The 26,644-nt window shown below is 35.2% G+C and overlaps 1 protein-coding gene across 1 annotated transcript in view; it reads left to right on the top strand.

The window, feature by feature from the left end:
- Positions 1-3,229: 3,229 nt before the first annotated feature.
- LOC103575664 (Krueppel-like factor 5) overlaps positions 3,230-26,644 on the top strand; it is a 39,672-nt gene continuing 16,257 nt past the window's right edge. Inside the window, exon 1 of the mRNA XM_008555524.2 lies at positions 3,230-4,597. Coding sequence (XP_008553746.1) covers positions 4,091-4,597 — 507 coding nt within the window. The 5' untranslated portion in view covers positions 3,230-4,090. The remainder of the gene's footprint in view (positions 4,598-26,644) is intronic.

Below are 26,644 nucleotides of genomic sequence, written 5' to 3'. Positions count from 1 at the left end.
GCGACAATTTATCACCCATAATCTCTTTCACAATGACATATATATATAATAAATATATAAATACAATCGTGAACTATTTAATCACAATATCAGATCATTGCTCAAGGACCCTAGACTCAATAAGTCAATAGATTGAATCTTAAGCAAATAAAATAAAAAAATGTATATACAAACATATATATAATGTAAAATATATATTATTATTTATTATCAGGCAGCATTTCTTCCTCAATCTCTTCCATGTCTCGATCCTCAGAGTCTCGGATCAGAGTTTTGTTCCCAGTGCACATAACAGTCAGTACTCAGTGACTATAATATTAAATCTCACGGATATAAATATATATTGTTGAGTATAGCGCGACACCAGGGCAATTTCTTCTCTCCCCGGGGGCGAACACGCGGCTCACCACCATTCGTCTGTCTGACAGCTGATTCCGTAATCCTTTTGTCTCGTCATCTTCCCTTTCTCTCTCCCTCCTTTATCATCTGGCACCCGTGAATTAATATTCTCTCTCTTTTCAGCATTAGTAATGATTGTAACGGCTAGTATAGCGCCTTTGGTTACCGCTTTGCTATACCGTCTCAGTCTCGGAGGAATCACGGCAAGCGATTGGCCGACACGCCAGACCAATCAGCTCTTACTTCCATTCATAAGTTGCGTCGCTCTGCAAGGGAAGTACAGGGAGTAAAGGGGAAAAGAGACCACGTACAAGGGGACACACAATATATACATACATATACATATATATCACATACAACTTAACTACATCCATACCTAGCCAGGACTTTTAACCTCCAGCAAGTCATCCAGCAACTGACCAACGGGGTTCCATCTTATCTCCACCGCGCAGGCTTCATCCCCAACCACCCTCTCAAGGTTTTATTCTTAACGATCCTCCTTTTGAACAAACAGCTAACGGAGTAAATAATAATTTTCCTCAGTACCTTTTAAAATCCACATGAATATGAATATGTATGGAGGTAAATCGTTATTCGTCACGTCACTGAGAATAATATAGATTTATTGTATGAGCACTAGTGAAGACTGGAGCTGCTCAAGGGGGGTCTGTAACTCGCGTATGGGTAAATGGAATGGAAGGCCCGTAAATGTGGATGAAATATGGTTATTGCCGATCGTGTGTCCATGTCTCTAGTACTATGTAGTCTCTTGCCTGGAAATATACGCGTTGGTGGCAGAATAACTACACATATATGTACTTATGAGAGGGAGAGAGATCAACTCTTTTATTACTAAATGCGACGCATGCAGTAAAGCTTCATTCCCTCTTTCTCTCTTTTATTTCAACCTTTTTTTTATATGCAATGCATATATGTACTTAGTGGATAATATATATTTACCACCTTTACCTGAGTATTGTCTGTATTATGTATACATTTTAATGCACACAGAGCGAGAGCAATAGAGTTGACGAAGTCTTTGTGATCACGGCATTTCCACCGATACATCAATACCAATGATCCAGAAGTGTCTTACGTCATAAGACATTCACGACAATAATTGCTTTCCCATCATGTAACATTATTTTATATTTATATGTATATATATGTATGTATATGTATGTATGGATGTGTACACAGAAAAAAGGATTTCTTGGCGCAAGAAATATTTTGAATTATTAATTGAAAACTAAAATTTTCTTGGGGTGAGTAAAAATTTTTTAACAAATATTTTATTTTTTTTGCTGTAAAAAAATTGGGAGTGAATTCGGAGTTCTGGAGTTTAAAAAAAAAACTACTTCGCAAATGGAGTAAATACTACTTAAGAAAATATTGTTTTTACAGAAGTAATTTTTTGTATAAACTAAAATGTAATTATTTAAGTTGGTTACTCTTGTTTAAGGTTAAAACCCGATCAGATATTTCCTTATGCGGTTAAATGTTAGCTTCTGCATCAGAGTAACGAGACATTTAAAAAGCAGAACTATTTATCCGTGATGCCAGGGTGTTATTCATTTGGCCGTGGTGTTACATGAGAAAACCCCAGCCCGTAAGATAGACCAGAGCTTCCTCTATATATCTACCGTATAATTGCTGAAGGTCATGTGAAATATCTGCACTTTGTTTTTAGCAATCTAAACCGTTTAAAGTCAACATAAAACTTTAAAACCTATATATATAAATAGATAATAAATCGAGTGGTGATGGCTGATGCGGAGCTTGAGAGCCATAGAATAAACGTTTGATTTCACAATCCCAAAGAGAAAGGGAATCTTGCGCCTTTCGCGCCTTCTCCACGGGGATGCCGCGTGAGTATCTGCAATAATAATAAATACCTGTTTTACTTATTTCTATCCTCCTGCTGGCTGCTGGCTGTTGGCTGCTGGAGCTACTCTACGCTCTACCTATCCAGCAATTATCCTATGCGCTTACTTATACTTAAGGATTTAATGAACCTCGAATCATAATTATTATTATTCAAATTACACAGCAGTTTAAATTAAAACCAGGGGTTAAAAGGGTAAATGATCAGCCACCTCGACCCCCAATGTTCATCATCACCATCTCCATTATTATCCTCATCAGCAACACCATCAGGATTTAAATATTTACCAACGCTAACTCGTCTTCGCTGACGTAAAACAAGCGTTGGCGGAATGACCATGGACACATATATATATATATAGTTGACTTGAGTCTTTTGTCGCAGCTCTTGCTTATATATATAGATCCGCTCCCACTCGTTAGATCGGCATGGATCGAGTAGTTTTTAGCTTTTAAAAAAGAAAGAGAGAGGTACTGCCAGTACTCTATACTTGATGGCACATATGTATGTATGTATATAAATATATATGCAATAAGATTGGCGATAGTAATGTATAAGGAGCTGGAGATATACATCTGTGTTGAGTATCATATATATATATATATATATATATATAAAAGTTGAGCTGTTCGATGGCCGCCTAGGCCGTGGCTCTACTGCGTGGATCGGTCGCGCCCGGGGCGTGAGCGAGGATCCCTTACTCTGGGACTGACTGGATCCAGGACTGGGACTAGACTCTGGTACTGGTGATTTAACTCTACCTGGTGGCTGGTTGCTGGCATACTCACCTCTGCCGAGGTCTTGCACTGTACTGGGTCTTGCAGCACAGCCGATATCGAGTAGAGTTTTAAGTAAAGAGCAGAGTGAGTGGAGCGTAAAGCGGCGAGCGGTGAGTGAGTTGGGCCTGTGCTGGGTACCTGGGTAGTAGTGTAGCCACAGCCTGCATGCTTATGCCGATACGATGCCGAGTAAGAGCATGGGTTTGAGGTGGTATTGAAGTAGAGAGTAGAGGAGCGCTGGCTACGTCGTACTCCGAGACGAGCACCAGTTACCGCGGAACCGTTGCCTTGACGACACACGCGTGTGTTGACGCATGCGCACACCTATCGCCTTTAGACCCGCGGTATCGTGTTTGTTTATTGTAAATGATACAACACCTTATACCTATACCTGGTTTCCTTCAGAGTTTAGTTCTCTCGTGTGTCTACTCGACGTTGTGTTTTGTTTAGTCGCCATAGCACGCGTTCGGATTTTTAAATAATATCCATTATTTATTTTTAAAAATTGTGCTTTTGTTCTTATTATGGTGTGACTCCTAGACTTCTTGTTCTCCAAAACTAAGGACGTCATTAATTGCCAAGTTTTTTGACAGGAGCTGTCACTTAAAACGTCACTTTGCTTACCAGTGCTAATTTTTTTTTTTTTTTTTAATTTTATTGTTGCAAATGGTTTTTGTATGAGAGCGATAAAAGTATATAATTAATTTATATAAATGTGGACTTGAGTAGTTTGGCACGTCTCCGGGGATTTAAATACCAGGAGACATGTTGCCAGTTTTTTTACCTGTACTTGTATTGATGGTTACCAGACACTGAAAATGTGCAGCGGTGACAGAAAGTGTCAAAAAGTGGTAAAGTGTTTGAGTTGACGTGTTGACAATTTTTGTGGAAAAAAAAAAAAAAAGAACTTGAGTAAAATTTGAATTAATATTAATAATATTTTTAGATAATTAATTTTGAATTGTTGATGTGACAAGAGGTGACAATTAAGCGCCGCGAGGAAATAAAATCTTCTGGTGGCAGTTGAATGGTTCCGCGGGAGGCCGCCCTCGAGAGTGTCTGGGAGCATCCAGAGCCGGAACAGCGAGGCTTTTACGACTCGCCGCCCCCCCGGATGGACGTGAGCGTGTGCTGCTTGCAGCCCAGCGCCGGCTCGGGGGTCCAGCACCCTTCCTCCTCAAATCATCACCACCAGCCCCATCACATCTCTCATCACAGTCTCCACCACAACAACGGCCACCACCATCACATAAACAACCACATCACACACAACCTCAGTCACAGCAGCCATAATCACGGCAACCACAATCACAGCCACCATAACCACATCCAAAGTGCCTTGCCGTCTGCTGGACAACCTACGATACAACCGACTTATCAGTATGCTGATCAAATAGTACCCGATCGAGGTCAGCCCGACGGACTTACGCTGGTCAACGCTGCACAGGATGCTTGGCAGCAAAATACAACCACCGGCACTGCCGGTATTGCCACCGCTACCACTTACATTGATTACTCATGGCTGCAAATGCAGGTCAGTTTATTTGTATTATTTTTTATTAGGGTTTAATTTCATGCTGATGTTTCTTTGAAATTTGTGATTTTATTTGAAAAATTGGAGCCTGATTTCAAAATTACCAGAGGCGGGAAATTTGAAATTTTTGAAATAATTAATTTTAAAAATGGAGTCTAGGTAAAAATTCTTACTTTTAGCGAAATGTTGAAAATTTCAGAGGCGCGAAATTTGAAATTTTTGAAATCATAATGAATTTTATATTGTAACCTGATTTAAAAAATTTTCAGGCGCGACTTTGAAATTTTTTTTAAATCATAAATAAAATGTTAATTTATTTTAAAAATTCTATTGCGAATATTCATAAAAAAGTGATGAAAATGAAAAAAAAAAAAAAAACAGTTATTTCAATAATTTTAAAATTCAAAGTGACCGCAAATAATTTTATTGCACCAGAATTGTCTGCTTTTTATTTTTTAATGACAGAATATAATGGAAGTGAGATATAAATGTCAGTAATGTAGAAAATTATTGGGTTAATTACGAATTAAGTAGCAACAAAAAAATTTGTCTCATTCTCATAAAAAAAATATTGATTGATATTAATAAATGTCATCGCAATTTATGAAGATGATAAATGATAAAGTACAGTTTAATACCACACGATTTAAAATAAAATAATAATCACATTCGGTATGATGGTGATTATTGATATGAGCCAACGGGTATGTGTGCGTGTACGTGAGTGCTACGGGTGTGAAAGCTCCTTAGAAGAGAATGCGGAACGTCCAACGGACAAAAAATACGTACGTGTCGGGAGGTGCTCGCGTATATCTCCAGTACCGAGTAGAGTCTACTCCTCAGCGATGAGTACCGGAATGGGATAGGATCCGAGATGCGTACACTAGAAGGCAATTGATCATCACGATCTTTCCTCGGGTTATTTAGGTCAGGATTGTACGGTACTTGTGTCAAATATTTCACCTGCAGTTCTAATGCTCCTTTTCTTCATCTTATCTTAGTCGTCTATTATTATAAAAAAAAATTATATATATAAATTACAAACATTCCGCCATATTTTCACTCCGCCATAGGTAACTGGTCAAAATATCCATCATAAAAATATCAAACGCAATAATATTCATTGAAAAAATTATCCATTTATGCAGAAAATTAATGACATGGATATTTTTACATTGGATCTTTTTACATTGAATATTCTGGCCTAGAATCGATTCCATGCAATCATAAATTATTTTTAAAAACACCGTAATAGAAAACCCCCTGATTTTGTAAATTATGCAGGAGAAATTTTAAAAAACCATGAAGTCATTTTTTCAAGTTAAAAAAAAAAAAATATTGAAATCTGCATAAAATGGAAAAAATATTTTGATGTCAATTTTTGAAAATATCTGTACCCACTTACATTTTTTGTGGAGTAGCGCAGTTTTTGTGCGACAACTTGAAAATTTGAAAAAAAGTAAACCAGAAATTTAAAATTTGTACTACGACAATTTCTAACAGGGAATGCGAGTCATTTTTTAAAAATTTGGAGTTAGCTGGTTTTCTATCGAGAACGACTATATAAATATATGTATACATGTGTGTATAGTAAGAGTATAATGACAGTTTAAATATGAGTAACATTAAAAAAAACGTGAAAGCGCAAACTCTTTTAGTGATATGGATAATGTATTGACTTTATAAAAGGTATCATATAATAATAAAATAATAATCCAAAGTAATGATACCTATTACTATCATGATGCTTTAGAACTCAAGACTGCTGTGTCCGTTGTCTTTTTTTATTTTTCACTTTATTGTCTTTCTCATCATATATATCTTTACTTTTTACATATATGTATGTATCATACCAATATACTGTATATATACACATATATATATATATATATATATATATATATATATCCCTGTAACACACACGTTAAAGCTATAATGTTGACAGGGTAAATATTCTTTGATACACCGTCTGTCTCTTGGGACACGCGTCGCATACTACAAACCACGGAATGGAGTACACATATATATATATATTTAATAGTATAGAGTACACTCTACGCATCTCATAATTTTTTTAAACGTTACCTTTTATTTTTTTTTACATAATACATTAGCTTGCATTGTACTTGTAATATATTTCTTTGTAGTTTTCATGGAAAAACTGAATTAACAGAACAAAAAAACCTAACTGTTGAAAGTTATTATTCTTCAGGTATTATTTTTTTCTCAATTTAAAAATTTAATGTTTAAAAAAATGAATAAATGAAAAATTTATAAGTGGATTTAAATTTAAAAAAAAAATATTTCAAAAAGTCATTGCTCAATATGCCGAGGAAATTAATGTTTAACTTTCTAATACTGGAACATTAACGAAATGTATTTTAAATGTGTGAGGTAAGAGAGAATAAAATGGGTATTGATTTTAAAAAATCACCCCTGGAGATTGAATTACAGTGACAACTGGTAATATTGGGGTCGACGCTAATTAATTGAAACAGCCACCACTTACTTTCTTGTGCTCGTGACATTAGTACACACCGTAGGTACACATGTGTGTTCACTGGAGTTAATAATGCCTGTTTAATGAAAATTATGTTTACTGGATGTATAAATAAGAATTTAAAGGAACAATGCCGACTCCTGGATGTTAAACTACTGGACTGGACATGGACATGGCCATAAAATATGTCCAGGTATTTAACGTATGGTTATTTGTGCAGGTTAATTTTTAAAGTATAATATCAAAGTTAGCGGAAATTTGTTATTACAGTGTCCGGGCCAACGTCCACCGGTTCCATGGTTGAGCTATCGCTGAGCTTTGCTCGGGCGAACTGATCCGAAGCCGGGGTGAGAAAATATTAAACCTCATCGCAGACCTTTTAATAAGAGTCAAAAAAAAATAAAGAAGAAGAAAAAAGATAACATATAATACGCATTAAATTAGCGTGTTAAATATTTATAAGCTCGGGTATAATAGACGTAAGTGATCCCGAAGAGTGAGTCATGTCTTGAGACAAGTCTTCGGTGTTGGCTCACACTCGAGTCGGTATCGCAGAGTGCGAGTGTGGGCCGGCTGAATCGTACCCGTACAAATCCGGCATAGCATTAGAGACAAACTAAAGTCGGCAAATGTAAAACGTTCGTCTCTATATACATACTCATATTAGCTCATATATACACATTGATGAGTCCAAATGATACTCCTTTCTCCTTCATCCCACGCTAAACTTAAAACTTGCCAAACGGTAATGCAAGCAAACCTAAGACCACGGTCTCAGCTCGTCTCGGTATTATCTCCAAGTTAAACTCTCGTATCCCAGGGAACGTGTACCAAGTAACAAGTACCAGGTACCAGCATATCATACACTCAATTGTATTATATGTGTACGGGAATAATGCATATGAGCAAGCCTACTCTGTCTGGCGAAACAAAACCTGAAATGCAGATGGCAATTATCGTTGATGATGGAGGTAAACAGCTTCATTAAGTAGTACGCCGAGAAATATATGTGTATATATTTTATGAACAACAACAACGAGGAATTAAAAAGGAGACCGGGTAATCTCTTGACTCTTGAGTTGAACTAGTTGGGTTGCTTGAGCGAAACCAACTGCTAGATTAGTTATGAGTCTAACTCGGTTAGGAATTTACCCATTGCTGCAAGCACTGGATCCAGTATTGGCCAACTCTTATTTACAAAAATTCCTTCAATCTCGCATTTAAATATCGCATGTGCATTAGCACATTGCTTACGGCCGTAAGTGAGCCGGGGTTTTATGTGTGGATGTGATATACATCCATGTACATACATATGTGTGTATATATATGTAAATATGTATATTTATGTACAAGAGTGCACCAAACCAATGTTCCGGACAATTTACTCACGAAATTAGTTACAAAACGCTCGACCTATCTGCCCATCAGCCACTTCCGCTTCCTCCGCGGGTAAATAGATGGACGAGACCATTAAATGCTGAGAGTTGCCAAGAGTTATTGTTCACGGAGGCCACCATAATGGATTTTAAAACTATGCTCGTATACATACCGATTTATTACCTGACGTACACTACATATAAACATACATTTAATGTACATAACCGTCTGAATTAACCTACAGTATCCATTTTACGGCATCCTAAATGATCCTGCGTCAGAACTTGGGAGTAATTTACTTGACAATCAAGAGATGGACCTCGCGTTTTAAAAATATCTCTCCAATAACGCAATAATCTGTCACTGGTGATCCCTCTCTCGGGCTAATCACTGCCCAGCCCACGAATTAAGGGGACAATTAAACTAAACAAGCGTCCAATCCAAGGCCAGTTTTACGATTCTAACGTCAAATGTCCGTCTTTGATTTCGACAGTCTCTTATCTCAATCTTGACATGAAATTATCTATCAGTTGACAGATAATTAACCGAGATTGTTTTGATGCCTGATAATTATGGGTGATTACTCATTGAGCAAATAAAAATATATATAGAGGATTCGGGTGGTTGGAGAAGGGACTGCAGTAGTCTATAGGAGTTTACCCAGGAAACAGATATGATGCGCGTCGCGGAGCGTGAAACGCTGAGCGCGCCCATATAATACCGATTATATGCACACCAGCACATGTAAATACATTAGCGACGTTCAATTGTAGTTTCCCTTTCTTTCTTGATTATTATTATTATTATTATTATTATTATTATTATTATCATTACGATTATGACGACGAAGATGAGATCGTGGGCGCTAGTTTTTCGCGAGGGCGTAAGGTATTATTAAAATAGTTACGGAATGGATACGGTGGAGAGTTTGTTAATATATGTCTATATACATTCGTAGAGGAAGTCTACGTCTCACATCCAAGCCTTATTTCCTTAGCCCTTTCAGAACTTTCTGTTCATTATATATCGTAGCAGTAGAGTGGACACAAAGCTCGTTACACTCGCGATTACGGAACTGTGTAATCACCCTAATAATGTAATCGTCTTGGGGGAGAGCTGGATGACCAAAAGAGCGAGAGAGAAGGAACAAGGATGCTCGGGCAAAAGAGCAAACAAGCATATTATTATAACGGGCTATGTTTTTAAACGTTCTATTTGCCATAAAGCCCATTTTTAACCCCTCTAACGACCGACTATGACATATATATATGATATATACCTTCCCGGGTCTTTGCCCGTTTTCCCAGACACTTTTTTAATCCTAATTAAGAGCCCTCGTGATCATTTTTTTTTTTTAAATTATTTAATTGAGTATTTACACAATTGGCGGGTTTTTTCAGGCAGACTCGAGGCAGTTGTTGTCTTTATGAGGATAATGCCAATAATCGAGGCCAAAACTGTGACGTATATTAACTATCATTATATGGCTGAACTAACAGGATACAGTGAACTCGGTTTCGGGTATTATTTTTCGTTGTTTTGTCTAGATCGGAGCGCGATTGTCTTTAAACATCCATTATTATTGATGTCTTTGGTAACTTATTGTCCTGTACAAAATGTATTACGCATCAGCAGTCCGTGTCACTAATGAAAAACCCGTAAAAAAATAAAATGTATGTGGCGTCGGATACAAAAGACAAATGTGTGCTGGCATATTATTGTACATTACACTGAGGGGGCAAGACTCATAGATCGAGCAAAAGTCGCGACAGGAAATTACCCACCGACCTTATTGTGTATTGTTGCGGTCCTTTGCTGCACAAACTAAACCAAATGACAACTCGCTCGATCGGGCTATCCGGCGGCCTATATAGACATACATACATATGTAAATATATATGAATACAACCAACCAAACAAAACTTTTTATGAAGATTGTTTTCGTGCGCACTGCAGAGGTAATTTACATGCGGTGAGATACTACCAGGGAAACTGAAACAATTTATGCTCCGAAGTTAAATTACGCGGTTACTTATATACGATTGTTTTACAATTCAATTATTATTTAAATATTGCAAACAATGATTCATTACAATATTTTTATTCTTTAGCATGCAGTAAAAAAAATATATAAGTGTAATTATATATCATAAATATAATATGTTATTTAATTGTACGGTGTAAAAAATTTTTAGTCCGTGATGTGGTGTGAATTATTTGGTGTTAGAAATTTTAACTGAAACTAAGAGTACTAAAAAATCGATTTTGAAAAATTTTTCCCTTACTGTGTTTTGAAATTGGGCAGCCGTATTGTCGGACAATATTTGAGGTAAAACACCAAATGGTGTGAAAGAAAACAAAGACCGTGTTAAAAGTACACCCTTGATATTTCACACCCGGCAAACCGTGGAAAGTCCTCAGGGGCCATTTTTACACCAAAATTTTTCAAGGTGTAGAGGATAAACAATAAATTGTTTAACGGGTGTAATGCGAGATAAATAATGTATTATCTCATTGAGTTTGGTTATTGGATACCCAATATCTGTAGAGTTTGTGGGCAAGGAAGTGTTGTACAGTGGAGTTAAGCTGGAGTTGGAGTTGATGTTGGTGGTGTAGCTGGTGTGTAACTAAACCTGTAAGGCTGTATAACACATTAGCATTGCGAGCTAGCACCGAGGCTGGATTGTAAAGCATTGGTATCTACTGTAATAACTGTGAAGTGGCGTCACGCCATCCATGCTAATGAGCCTCGATTTAATGGTGCGATGAGCCAAAGATACAACTCTCCTCTGTGCCACCAACTTCTTAACTTTACCAGCTCATACTTTTTAAAAACATTTTTATTCTAGCCGGTGTTGGCTCGATCCTATGCTACACCAGCTCAGAGCCTATGGGTTTTTACTTCCTTTTTGAGTTTACGACAACGTTTCACCAATATTTCGTTATTTCGGGGAATCACACTTGGCTTTATACCTGCCCCACTAGTTGTATTATAGAATACAGACATACGAATGCTGTGTCATCTTTCACCTGTAAAAAATAACATTTTACATTTTTTAATTTATTTCATTTGTTAAAATTTCAATTCATAATTAAAAAAAAAAATTAATCAAGTTACAACTTGTTAGAATATTTTAACAATAATAACTATAATAATTTTTAATTTTGAAATTTTTCCACAAAAAATTTGAAAAGAAACAAATTTTTGTTCCAATAATTGAAAAAAAATTTTTAAATCAAATTTTGATCCTATCTGGAGATAAAATGTATGAATAAATACTTTAATAATAATAATAATAATAATAATAATAATTTTTTATCGGCATATTGAAAACCAATTAGAAAATAAATTTAATTTCCATTAAAATATTAATAAAAGTAAAATACCAAGTGGAGATTGGACGTCTTAATAAATACTTAAATAATAACAATATTAATATTAATAATAATAATAGTAATAAAGTATATAAAGAGAATGTGAAGACAAATTTTAATAATATATACATAGTGCGTTGTTGTATTACGTGTACGAATTACTTTGATGGTGGTTGGACATTTATGTACATATATATATTTTACATTCATATACATACATATATATATATATATATATATATAAGTTTATGTTGAACAAAAAAATTTACATGCGTTCCATCGTGTCTGACTGTTTGAATCGCGCTTGCTTGTCATGATTGCTACGCAGTCGAGGGACATTGTCGTGTTGTTTAATGCGCGACGGTGCGCATCTTAAGAACAGTCACCAGCTCGATGATGATCTTACAACACATTACCTAGAGTACCGTCGGTTATTTTTCTTCTTACTCTTATTGTTATTTTTTCAAGCTGTTGATCGGTCAATCGACTGAAACTCCTCCGGGAATCCCGATAAACAAAGCGGAATTATGAGTCATATTGGCAATCATAGAAAATATCACTGCAACATGAACATAAATATGTTACAGCCATAAAATATATCCACAATACAGCCTGCGAATAAATATAATCAATTGGTAAAGTAAAAGAGCCCACGATTTCGCATTTTCGAGTTGATGCAAGTGAAAGTAACTCGCGGGCATCTGTTTTCTTTTTCGGCTGACTCGGTACCGGTAACAGCTCGATATATATATAAATATAAATAAAATAACCGAGAGTGAGGAATTATTATTTCGTAATTCTATAATGTACAACTAATATATAGATATACTGGACCATATAGATTAAAAGCTATACGTCAAGTCGTGACGTACAATCCTGTGAGCAGCTTGGACTTATAGATAATCATTGATCTATCTCTCTATCAAATTTGTCCTAAAGACCGTCGTGGAATGCTGATATATTATATCAAGTAGTCCAGTAACTACAGCAGCAGCAATAGCAGGAGTCCAGCTCACTGCTCACGAGTTTGACCGAGGCGGCTAAGGATGATAATTAAAACGAGAGTGAGCGCGGACGAGTAGGAAACTCAACGGACAACTGGTACTGGTACTAGTACTGGTACTGGTACTGCTATGGATAGAGAACATGAGCTAAGGATGATGCGATCTGATTGTATATTAATAAGAAAGAGTTGGAGAGAAAGGGTACAGTAACTATGTGGATGTTTAATATATATTTATATATATATATATGTGGATACCAGTTGAGAAGTATGGTAGCAACGGCGCGTGCTCAAGGCCCGGCGGGAACGTCCAGGCCCGTGGTCAGGGACTTAAGATCCCGGACCCATTCTATTAACTCTCTATATATATATATATGTATGTATGTATGTATGTTGGGTCTTGTTGGGATCATACATAAGCGGGGCCAGGTTATAGTAAGCAAAGTAACGGTAAATCGGAAGGAAAGCGCCTGAGCAGAAGCAGCACGAGTTTATAAGCCTCCACCCAACGAAATATGTTACGTATTATATCCACAATACAGTAGGACAACCAAAGATTCAACCGGGTTTACTTAAAAATATTACTGCAATTGATCCGCGAGACATATACGGGATCTAAACGATCCAGGTTACGCTAAAGATAAAGATGTCAATAAATGTCTAATTGTCAGCTTGGTCAAGTCGATAAATTTGAAATACATGAGCAGTATTTTACTGTTGGTATAAAAACTAAGTGACTTGCTGCAGGAAAATAAATAATAAACTGACAAATGCTTGATGTGAAGATAAATATAATAAAAATTCATATTTTAGAATTATCTGGGTAATTAATCGGATGATAAATTATACGGTGATTTATGAAGATTCCTCGAGTCGATATATATGCCAAGTAATTATGCGGAACCAATTAGCTTTACTCGAGATGTACTCTGCAGTATACGTTTGGCGGTACGTCTTCATTCTGACCCTCTGGCCATAATGCTAATAATAATAATAATAATATTAATAATATTAATATTGATAATTATGATAATAATAACCCTAGGTTATTTATTAATTAGGAATTAATGCAAAAAGGCGTTGAGATTAATGGGATTCTTAGATTATTACACAGAAAAAAAATAATTTTTTATTCAAAAATTTTTTCTTACGTCAAAAGAATTTTTTTTTTAATTCTTATCGTAAAAAATTCCCTTGATTTGGCGGGCCCATTTTGCGCCCTTATATTATTACTGAATACTTGAACTTCCATATTAGTTTTATTAAATATTTTGAACAGCCTCTAGTACAGTGTACTGTAGTAAATATCATGCACGTATGATTGGTAGTACGTGGTGTCGGTTATTTAACGTTCAATGATATCCATCACGTTTTGTCAGGACGTGATCACGTAGGGAATTACATCGTCGTTTGATCATCTCGTCTCTGGTGTAATAAATACATATACATATATATATATACATACATATACATGCACAAATACCGTTAGTCCGCAATTAATTTATCGCATTAAGTAACAATTAAAATAAAATTCGTCAAGTACTAAAGCAAAAACGTTTAATGACCCAGCATTAAATTAATGAATGAAGGAAGATAAAAAAAGCAAATAAACATCCAAGATTAATCGCGAAATGAGTTGGGTTTAGCTTAACTGAGCTGCGATAGTGTAACACGGAGTGATGTAAATGAATGGGTAATAACAAGTACAGAGATAATTATTATTTAATGTGAATACGTTGAGGACCAGGGCAGTTAAAATTTAAGCGAAGACGCCTTTCTTGAGACTGAGCCGAGTTGCGCAAGGATGCAAACGCGGATATAGGTCAAGAAACAAGATTGGTATCTTACTGTGCGGCGTGGAGCCCGCGAGCCTCCTATCCACGAGAATATCGTATCGAGCGAGCGACGGAGCTGAGAATCGTATCGAGACTGAGAGAAAGACAAAGACGAGACTTGAATCCAAGAGAGAAGTTTTGTTTCAAGACTTGAGAGTTTACTTATACTGAGTAGAGGTACGGGTAGAACTGCCGCTGCTGCTGCTGCTGCTGCTGGTTGCACACCGAGCTCGAGTTTGAGTACGACGACGAGTGGAGCAATGAAGTGCATGGGGATATATAGTAATACAATATAAATAGTATATATGTGTAGTATGTATGTGCGGTTACTGCAGTAGACTTTCTAACGTGACTGAGCGCATTCGTAACTTATGAAACAAAGAAGCTCGCCTCGGAAAAATCTTGCTTTTACACCTTTGTAGACGCGAGTTGACTCCGCCCTCAATGGATATCTTTTCCGGAATTATTACAATTTCACGCTCTTTAACACGGCATAATAAATATACATTTCATTTTTTCCCTTGATCTATTTAAACAGATACTTATTGCTACCATTATCTATGTATATTTATTATATATTATATATATATAGTAATGCTACACGACAATTCGATAGCGATGGAATTCGCGTGACCTATGGATTCCCATGAAGCCGTTGCTGATGTCGATGTTCTTGTACTCGATGCTAGAGCATGGCGAAACTTTTCCTCAGAGGACTTGCAGCCCATTTTATTACCCACTGAACGAATAAATATAAATTATGTATATCAATATTAGAAAACAGCACAATTATACAATAGCATTTTAATGTTTTGTTAGACTGAAAGGGTGAGACTCTGGGCGATACGGAGCCACCGGATCGACACCTGTGGTCGTTTATTTTCAGAGGTTTGTTTGCTTGGTATATCTTCGGTTCTTTATGTTTGTTTGATAACAGATTGATGGCCGATGGTAGAAATTCTTGGGGGAGATAACAGAAAATTACAGTCAGCATCTTGACCCTGAAACCTGGAAATTTTTTTACACTATTTAATCACGTGTTTCTTTGCTCTTTTCCAGAATTTTAAACTATTCGATTCATAATTTGTGGTTGGAAAAATTGGGACTTAATTGGAAATAAGGATTTTGTTTCAATCCGCACTCACTTCAATTTGGAGTTTAAATGTTGAAATATATTTTTTTTATAATAATTTTCACTCCGAACCAGAGTCAGTACTAAAATAAACTCCTCTTTGGAGTTAATTACACTCTGGGTTAATTAAATTAATTAACAGTCATCTGCATCGCATTAACTCCAGATTTAATTCTCATTCGCTCCACAAATTTTCTTCACTATATAAAAAAAAAAAAAAAAAAAAAAAATTATTTCACTGATCATTGAGCTGAATATTTTTGATATATATATGTATATATTTAATACTAGTGGTTTTATAGCCAAGATTTATTGAGTTGTATTCGGCCGTCCAGGACTAAACCTAACTCAAGACAAAATAGGACAGTCTTTCAGCCGTTAAAATAATTTAAGTGTCTATTTAAAGTTATAATAATGCTGTTAATTAAAAAAAAAGAAAGGGTTGCTGTTTACGATATTACACAATGGCTCATACTGATATCCTCGAGCTTTATCCCGGATGTTTTATCGTCAATGAGAGATATTAAACTCGCCGTCCGTACATTTATTTATTAATATACAATATACATATGTATGTCCAATATATATGTATATGTATATGTATTATAGAAAATGTCGTTGCTGTAGCTGAGTAATATCCCCGAGAATTATTAGCGGTACTCAATGTCACATTGAGATTAGAATGTTTATCATCACATATATGTATATATAAACATATACGTTTTATATTCGTCGCTCCACTCGTACTGGGTTTTCGATATTTGTTCAGATTATCCGCGAGTTCCGTCACATGGCCCTTATCATTCATATAAATACACTTTGCGTAAAATATTTCTATGTTATGTGTTTTTTTTTCTCGTAGACCTGTTAAAAAAATAAAGTCTAAATAAATATACATGCGGTAAAAATATGTTGCGCAACACGGAAACTAATATTAATACTTGATATTTATTTAAATATAAAATGAATCGAGTTGCTAATTAGTCATTTATACTTTTGGTCACTTGATTTATGTAGTTTTCGTCTGGTTGTTTAAGACCCGAGGGCTGATGCTCGGAGTAGACCGAGTCTTTATTTCAGACATAACAACACAACATGACTCCTCTACTCGCGGTGTATAACGTATGGTAGTAGTGTTTTATATGTACGGCTCCAGAGACTGAGAGCTTACCTGAGACACAAGGGAACAGAGACCAGACCGGAGACCTTACCAGAGACCGAGAGTAGTAAGAGGTGATAAAAAGTTGATGAATGGAACAAGAAATGTGTGGATGTGTATACATTAAGAGTATGTGTACTTGATGCTGCTTACTCTTTACTTGATACAATTTTATTTATTTCCCGGTTCAGGACATACTTTGCTGTTATTATAAATTTGCCACGAGCGATCGTGGCTGAGAGTTTTAGTTAATATATATATATATATATATATTTTTTTTTTTTTTACTTACAAATTTAAGTTATGGTCATTTTGGTACATTAGCGAAAGATAAAAATTACAAATAAATTTATGTACTGAAATAATCACACTTATCTTTTTTAAAATTGACATCATAAAGTTTTGTGAAATTTACTAAGAATATTTTTAAAAATTGAGTTCTGTGAAATTGACATTAAATTTTTGTTTAAATTTATTTTTAAAAAATTGACATCAAAATTTTTTTTAGTCAATTTACTCAAAAAAATTAATTTTATAAATTGACATCTAATTTTTCTTTAAATTTATTTTTAAAAAATTGACATCAAAATTTTTTTAGTCAATTTACTTAAAAAAAATAATTTTAGAAATTGGCATCATATTTTTGTTTAAATTTCCTTTTAAACAATTGAGAAAAATATTTTTTCAGTCAATTTCCAAAAATTTACATAAAAAAATTTTTATTAATTTATTTTTAAAAAATTACATTAAAATTTAAAAAAAAAAACCTGTGGGACATTAAAAAGTTTTAGTAAAAATATATTTTTAATTTATAAATTCAAGTGATAGCCATTATACGTTGCATTAACGAAAGGTAAAAGTTTTCATACATGTATATATATATATATATATATATATATATTGAACATTCACTCTCACATAACATCACATGATAGCAGACTTGATATATGGCTCTATACTAATTGTCCAGTGGTGTATTTTACATGTTGGCAACGCGACATACAGACTATTAACACACAATAATAATTTACTTGTAAAGTTTTATTATTATAAAATGTAGTGTGTGTTGTTATTGTCAGCGCTGTTGTTATTGCTATTAGTATTATAATTATTTTTATTGTATGATCCAATTGAATAATGTCATGGTTCAGTAACAAAGACCGATTAATCCACGGATTTTTAAAACGCGCGGCCTTGTTAATTCTCGGGTAAAAAAAAGACCGTGCCAGTGGACAGAAAAAGACAAGGACGAAAAATGTAATAAAGTATCAAAAAGATAAGACAAGTCAATTGTGCCGAGATGTATGGAAATATATATAAAAATTGTGGGGAATTTATAAGTGCGAGTGCGAGTGCGAGTGCGTGGTGTTGCATTATTATAATAGCTTTTAAAAGTACTGTCTCATTATCCTTATCGTTTGTTTGTTCATTGTCAACTACAATACACTTTTCAAATGAGAGAAAGGATGCGAGAACATTTTTTTATTTTGTAATAATTTTATCTATAGATTTAAATTATTTTTTTAAACTCAAGATTATTCTGTCTGTGACAGTACAATAGTTCAACTAAATTACATATTTAAATTATTTTATTTATTTTAAATTATTTTTCGAAATTTTTTCTCTAAAATAAAAATTAAAAAATTTTTAAAAAACAAAATAATTTTTTAGAATTTTCATCATTACTCAAAAAAAAAAATTTCTCTAACTGACGTTTAATAAAATCGATTTGTAATTCAAAAAGAATGTGAGTGTAAAAAACTATCTAATCTATATCAATAGCGTAAGCATTAAGAAATAAATTTTAAAAAATAACTCCAGTTAGATAAAATAATTTCGATAGCGATATTGAATAAAAAAATTCATTAATCTAAGCGTGAATTCACTGAAATGTCATAGATCTAATTGACCTGAACTTTAATCGTTGCCTCACTAACATCATGATGAAACCCTCCAACTATATCTGCACCCATACACACATACATAATACCCATACACATACCTAGTAGTACTGTATGAAGAAATCGATTTTTCGTCAGTCGATATAACAATGCAGATCATTTTCCATAGCCAACTATCTCCATAAGCATCTCAACTCACAATTATACAGCATTACATGCCCATACATAATTACATATTAAAAATATATAAATATATTATATCGATCTTTAGTTACGTAGCAGCATACAATCGATCTAAACTCGTATATAAATCAAGTCACCGATGCCATTAAGACGGGAAATGTAAATTGGGATCATGTCAGTACAATAAATGTGCGGGTGAGGTGGCAACACACAAGGACGATTCTCACACAGCACAACACACACACACGCACACATATAATCTGCTATTTAATTCATATCAATACTTAATTAAATAATACTAATAATTTATCAATAAAAAATACGCGGCAATGTATAATTTAAATTTAAAAAAAAACTTAAACATTTGCATACATTTCTATTCGGCACACATGTGCAATATAAGTATGTAGTTTTTCTCGAACTTGATAATTCCATATCGGTGAATATAAATAAAATGAGATCTGGTTATGCGTGCAAGGTAAACCTCCCACGCGACTTATCCATGCACATGACGACCACTGAGACCGAGACTGAGACGACGTTTGTATATTTTCTCATGCACTTTGATGCTAAATCTTACTCCGGCACTCATACATAATTATAATTATAATAATAACAACACATAAAAACGTTTATACAGATAAAAAAAAAAAGCTGCAGAGTTAATATGTTAATAATTTAATTGCGCAAGTATAATTCCACGTGGTAAATAGCAACAATTCATCTCTCGAGTCCTTGCTATGCATCGTCGAACAATTGGCACAAGACAAGTTCATTCTGTCCACCATTTTACATATATATAAAAACATCATCCACATAAATATATTTATTTATACATAAATATAAGGCTAATAATAATAATAACAACATGTATGCCTCCACGTGTGTGTAAATTTTAAGTTTGCATGTGCGCATGTGTGTGTTTGTAAGAATGATATGTATACATAAAATTCCAGTGCCAAGTAATTTGGATGTCTGTGGTGGGCTAAAGTGGGAACTCGACAAGTCCAGAAATCTTTCGCGTGAACTCACGTAGGCTGGTTGAAGACGCAGGATCAGTGGGCCGTACGCCCGGTTTGAATTTATATATATGTATATATAGATAGTTATATGCGAGCTGGGAGTTGGTAAAAGCTGAAGGAGAAGGTGGTATAATGGTAAGAGGTCCTCCACTCTGTGGCTATATGCTATATATGCGCACATATATGTATTGCACATATATATTGATATGTAGATGTATGGAGCACGCTTCTCCAGCAGTGTCTTTTAAATCTTGCATGTCTTGTCTTTCCTCGTTTGTATCCAGCAATCCATTCCTTTCTCCTCTTCTCACTTGGTACCACATACACGCACATGGATCACATGTGTGCTGTGTGCTGTGTTGAGTGTATGGAGGCATACTGTAGGATAAGAGCCTGGCTCTTTGGTGTACAACAACTTTTCCAGCTTGAAGGCGTAGAGGTGAGCCGGTGGCTCTAGATGAGAACCACAAGTGGGAGAACAGAATGCGGAATAGCCTAGAATGTGATGTGAGCGCACTAACGTAGGTCTGTATGTTGGTTTAGCTGTTGCTGTTGGTATTGCTATTGCTGTTTAGTTGCTGTTGCTGTTTGTTGTTCGCTGGCTGTTTAGTTGGGCGTAAGATTCCCTCATACTCGAACGGGAGATCGTTAGGTCCCTTTGCCAGCTCTTACATCGCCGCTCCACGGTATGCTTCATTAAGACAAACTTCTCACTTTCTCTGGCGAGCTGCTTACATTAATGTACGGGGATTTTAAAACCCGGGATTACTGATTAAATAACACGGGTATCAGACAATAGGCTGACTATTGTCTGGGATAGTCAATAGACAATGTCTGAATTAAATATTGAGATTTAAAATAATAAGATTTAGCATCAGACTGTCTGCTGGCTCTTGGACCCTGGTCCTGGGTCTTGGTCTTGGTCCCGTGCTCGCTCGGTTGGCATTCGTGCGGCTAGAAATCAATCGGATCAAGTTGCTGATCCGATAAAGTCAAACTAAATTAACTAAACACGAGCTGGGATCAGATAATCTCGCGGATAAAGCTGATGCGAGATAAAAATAACAAAAATATCCATGTGTGTGTAAATATTTAAGTATATCCCGGGTGGACGTGTGGTGTAGTAGGTATTAACTTACCTAGGGATTAATATTTATGAGACTGAAACTCGGTGGCTGCATGACACGCGCAATCAGACGGATTTTCGTTGGTATTCGCTGTTCTCGAGTACACTTCAGCTAAACAACATTTTTTATCCTTGTCAATGAAGCAATCAAACGGTCGGACAAAAAATCTGGTAGCGTATTATTCAAATTTCGATATTTAAATTTAAAGCCGACTTTATTTTATATACGAATTAAATTAATTAAAATATTATGATTTGGGTTTATTTTGACGTATCATGGACTTGAGCCGTAATCTCCGACTGTTAATTAATATTCCTGATGTATCATACCAGATACTGATGATTATTTCGATGCTAGATTATCGATAATGAATGAAAGTGTCGCTTACCGAAATATTAAGAAGCAATAATCCGTGAATAAATGGAAATTCCCGTTATGTGGATTCCAATGGTCCGGTCAGGCAACTCCCACGCATTCGTGTGTCTGTAATACATATATTTATGAATCTATGTATGTATATAATAATGTAAATAAACATATGTGCGTGTATTGAGTGCCTATGCGCTATGGCATCATATAACACACCTTTGACTCTCCGGATGCATGGACGAGTGAATGCCTAGACCATCAACCCGTTTCGATTCAATGATATTTTCTCCCTTCACCCCCTTCTTTCTGATCCTCAATATATATAATGATTTACGCATGATACAATGTACACAACTAACTACACAAAGTGTCGATTGGCTGGTTAACATTTTCAGATTCGATTTCCGCATTAAATTTCCGGCGGATGCTTATTTTGCCGCGGGCACAGTATCGCCTCGATTACTTTTTACCATCAGCTGATCTTCATATCAACAAAATTTGTTTTTTCAAAAATATAAATAGAATCTGCATTGAATGTGGTTCAGAATCAAAATTTTTCAGTGTAACAATGAAAAGCTTGGACGAAAAAAGAGTACGCTTCAACAAATTCATTTGAAGCAGCTTTAGAATTGATAGCTGTCATCAGTGAAACGAAACTGCCATCATTGAACAAAATTTACTGATAGCTTCAGTAAAAAAATTATTCGATTTCCGCAAAAAATTTCTGGTGGATGTCTATTTTGCCTCGAGCACAATTTCAGCTCGATTACTTTTTACCAGCAGTTGATGGTGATATGAACGAAGTTTGCTTTTATAAAAATATAAATAAATTCCTTATTGAATCCTTAAATGACCCGCGTCCAGTATGAATATTTTTCTTGGTGTGGCGATGATAAGGTTGGATGAAAAATAAGTACTTATGAATAAATTCATTTAAAAGAGCATTAAAACTAGTGGCTGGATTGTCCATGACTCGTTTACTTGGGCCTGATTCTGCTGGTATAACGGTTGTACACCAGGCTACTCGGTAACTCTATCTGGTTACTCCGTATGTACTTATATCCATCCACTCGCGCAAGGACTAGACGGCAAAAGTTGGTATATATGTATATATATGTATACGTGATTTTAACACACTCCTGGGACTAATCGTAGCGCTCATCCTCGAGCGATTCCTCTCTCCGGTAACTGCTACAGCACTAGGTGGAGTTGTACCTTTCCTGGTTTTCTTATGCTCTTTCTTATAACTAGGGAGTATCGAGGTCGCGCATTCTTCATCTAAAAACAACCTCATGTTTATAGAAAATTTATTTCCATAGTCGTGAAATTTACTGTACACTTTTTTTACTTTTTACAAACTATTCAATATATAATATAATGATCCAATGTAACGTAATCTAACAACCTGATGGATTTACCGAGATCTATATTCAATATTTAATATACCAGCGATTTCACAACTCGATTGTAACCTTTCTTGGAATAGAAGCTGATTCTAAATTGAATAATGATGATATATTTATATTTTAAGGATATTTGAAGGACCCAATACCCAATATCCTGCACCTGTAGGGAGCCTCTGAAGTAAAAGTGATGCTCGGTCACTCGCAAACATGATTAGTCAAACTGCTGGTCCCCTTTGGGGCGTGATGCGGATCTTGATTTCTGGATCCCCGCGGGGAATTTTCTCAATTCAATAGCTATTGAACTGGTATCCTAAAAGCCACTTAAGCCGCAGTCCCGCACGGTGTAAACCATCGGCTCACGATATGCTGACTCGGAAAATTTTTTTAAACGTTAAAAATGATGAAAAAAAACGTTACCGTTACTCCGCAGTTTACAATAATTTCCGCTCCAACAAAATGAGTCGCTTTATTTACAATTCAACGTTTGTTTCTGGAATCAGTTTACAAGGAAATAATAAATTTTCAAACTACAAATGCATTCCTGAATTTTTAAATTAAATTAGAAATAGGCATTAAAGTAAAATAGAATTTTTTTTTTTCATAATAAATTAAGTTAATGAAAAAATATATAAATGTCAAATTTATGTATACTTTTTCAATAGTTGTTATTATAAAACAAAAGTCATTAACATTTTTCCACCGACAGTCGATTTTTGAAAAAGTTTAACAAAAAAAATTCAAAATAATGCTCAATTATATTTACAAAAGTGATTTTGGAATGTTTCAAAAACATTTGAAACAGAAAATTTTTTTTTTTTATAAAATTTTGGGGGTACCCAGTTTTGCCCTCCTTTCCTGGGTACACACAAAAAAAATTTCTTGATTCAAAACACTTTTACTCGTGCCAAAAAATTTTCTTAGAAAATTTTTACGCTCGAAATTTTTTTTTACTCCTAAGAAAATTTGTGCTTTGAATTTTTAGTGCAAAATATCTCTTGCGTCAAGAAATATTTTTTTTCACTATAAATATATATAATTTGTATAGAGTTTGGTGAAATGTTCAAGACTTAATATACACAGATGTTTGGACTTATTTTTGAGTTAAGAATGGCTGGCTAATGGAGAAGCAGGGCGGTCCTGTCGAGCCTAAAAATTAGTTGACCACAAATCAACAGTACCATCCTTTTTGTAACATTCAGCTGTATGCTTTTCTCTCATTCACTTTCTTTTTTTTTATTTTATTTATTTATTTATTTTCATTTTATTCCAGTCGTTCGTCTTGTCCTTAGTAAGTGAATGTGTGAGTGCCCGGTCTCCGAGTGCAGTCCCTTCGGTGGTCTAGCACCAACAGCAGTACAAGGAGACAAGAATGAATATCATTCCTATCCCTTATTCACAGCATCTCAGTACCTATACAACGACTCCGAGTGTTCCTGTCCACTTGAGAGTGTTTACACTTCAATTTATTGACCTCGCCCATTTAATTCTCTTGACTATAAATTCAGCCACCTGTAATATTAATTTAATATATAATGCGTTTATTATTATAATGCTTTGATTTACATTCCTATGTCTGATATTTATTAAATATAAATAAATTTATATTAATTCTGGGTAACAATTAATTTACCAGTGAAAAATGGCCTTAGCATGACAATAAATAGATTCATTTCTTTTTTTTTTTATCTAAAATCGCACGAACTGATCCAGAAGTCCATAGAGAGAGCATTAGTGTCCCGCTGGGCGTCATCATGTCTATAAGCGAGGACACGATTCGGTCGTCGAGTCAGTATGTATGTAGACGGGGAAACGACATCCGGATGGATCCAGCAGAGCCTCAGTATAATGGAGTAGCTCTGGATGAATGAGAGAGTAATCGGTGTTTTGATGTAAACCCAACTGAAGCTGATAAAATTATCCCGGGACGTATACGGATTCGAGTCAAGTCAAGAAGTTGATTGGAGGCTTACCTCTTGCTCTTGCCTCTCATTCTTATTCTTATTTTCATTGTTATTCTTATTCCTCTTTAATATTTTATATAGATATCTGAGTAACCCAAGAGATCCAGCGACCCAGCTACCGGCTAATCCGACGGATATCTTGGTGTCCATCCATCGCCATAATTGTCTCATTGTATCTGACTGACGCACCAGCCAATTGGGAATCAATTCTCAAGGATCGATCTCGTATCTCCTCGATTACCTCCTGTAGTGAATGAAAATCCTCGAGCACCTGTGGTTTTACAAAAAAAAAAAAATATATATCGCTTCCATATCCATCATGACTTTGAATTACTTCCTCTCGCTCTTGAATTTATTATTTATTTTTTGTTACATTTTAAATTTCGGCTATTTACTTCTCACGCCTCGGCTATTAATTTTGTATATCAGATCTACAGCTTGAAGTTAACTTTCAAATTTTAAACAAAATAAATGTATGTCACTGATATAACGAGTCAAAAATTGGAAAAGGCTTTCGTTTGGAGAACTGGGTTCGAGCCCACCCGCGAGCAGGAGCCAATAAAATATTTACTATTGATACATAGTCCTCGACAAATGTGACACTCATACAATGTATAATACTCGGGCATAGGCACAATCACACCAGGGAGGTATAATAGTAGCTTTAGAATCAAAAATAAAAAAATAGAGGCAGGCATTTCCAAGACAGTTATAAAATTTATGTGAAAGAGTTCTACTACTTCTGAATTAATCTAGCGTTTTTGAACCGATGGTATTTTTGGAAAATATTCAACGGATTTCACTAAAAAGAAAAACGGGGCACAAGCCATCAAAAATTTACCAAATCACATTTTTTTTTGTCATCATATTTTCAAAAATTTGATAATTTTCCAAATTTGAGACCGGGACACTGTGGAACATGTGGCATCTTTACGGTATTTGCCAAAAAAATGCCACGGTCCCGATTTTTTCCACTTTAATTATTATAGAAAATATCATAATTTGCGAAACTCAGTCATCAGAAAAAATCATTCTATAGTGAGGGATACGACAGCTTCGCTTTTTTCGCGGATTCGCGGTTCTGAATAAAATTTCTCAAAGCATGTGGATTTTGAAAATAGCATATAGCATAAAAACATGAGTCAGAAGCAGCCAGGACTGTATTATACCAAAGTTGTAGGTAAGTGTTGAGATGAGTGTAGCGTGGCCTATTGCTCATGTTCTCGTCATCTTTCTGGTGGTACGAGTCCACCCAGTATGTTAATTCCCGTTGATGACCCCATCAGAGAACACGCACACCGGCCTTAACTTAACTTACAATCCTTAAGTTAACTTTTCGTCCGTGCTTACACGGTTTGTTGCTGATGCTTCTTGATGCCTGCCTCCGGGCACTCGTCCTTCCAATACAGCTCTTGTCTTCTTCTACCCGCCCACACATCACTGCACACAAATGTAGTATGAGGAATACAGAAAATATACTTGGTAGTATACAAGTTAGCCGAGTCAAGTATAAGTATATAAGTATAAATATAAATAAATATATACGTACAAATGAGCGAGAGAATTCCAAGCAGTCAATTGCTGATACTCCCCTGTCTCTTCTAGACTCTTTTTAACCATTCTATCCATCTATCCATCTATCCAACCATCCATCCATCCATCCAATACATGTATGGACGTGAGTACGTCCGAGGAAC

Source organism: Microplitis demolitor, chromosome 6 (assembly GCF_026212275.2).
Source record: "Microplitis demolitor isolate Queensland-Clemson2020A chromosome 6, iyMicDemo2.1a, whole genome shotgun sequence".
NCBI classification, from domain to species: Eukaryota; Metazoa; Arthropoda; class Insecta; order Hymenoptera; family Braconidae; genus Microplitis; species Microplitis demolitor.
This window is presented reverse-complemented; position numbering and strand designations above follow the sequence as displayed.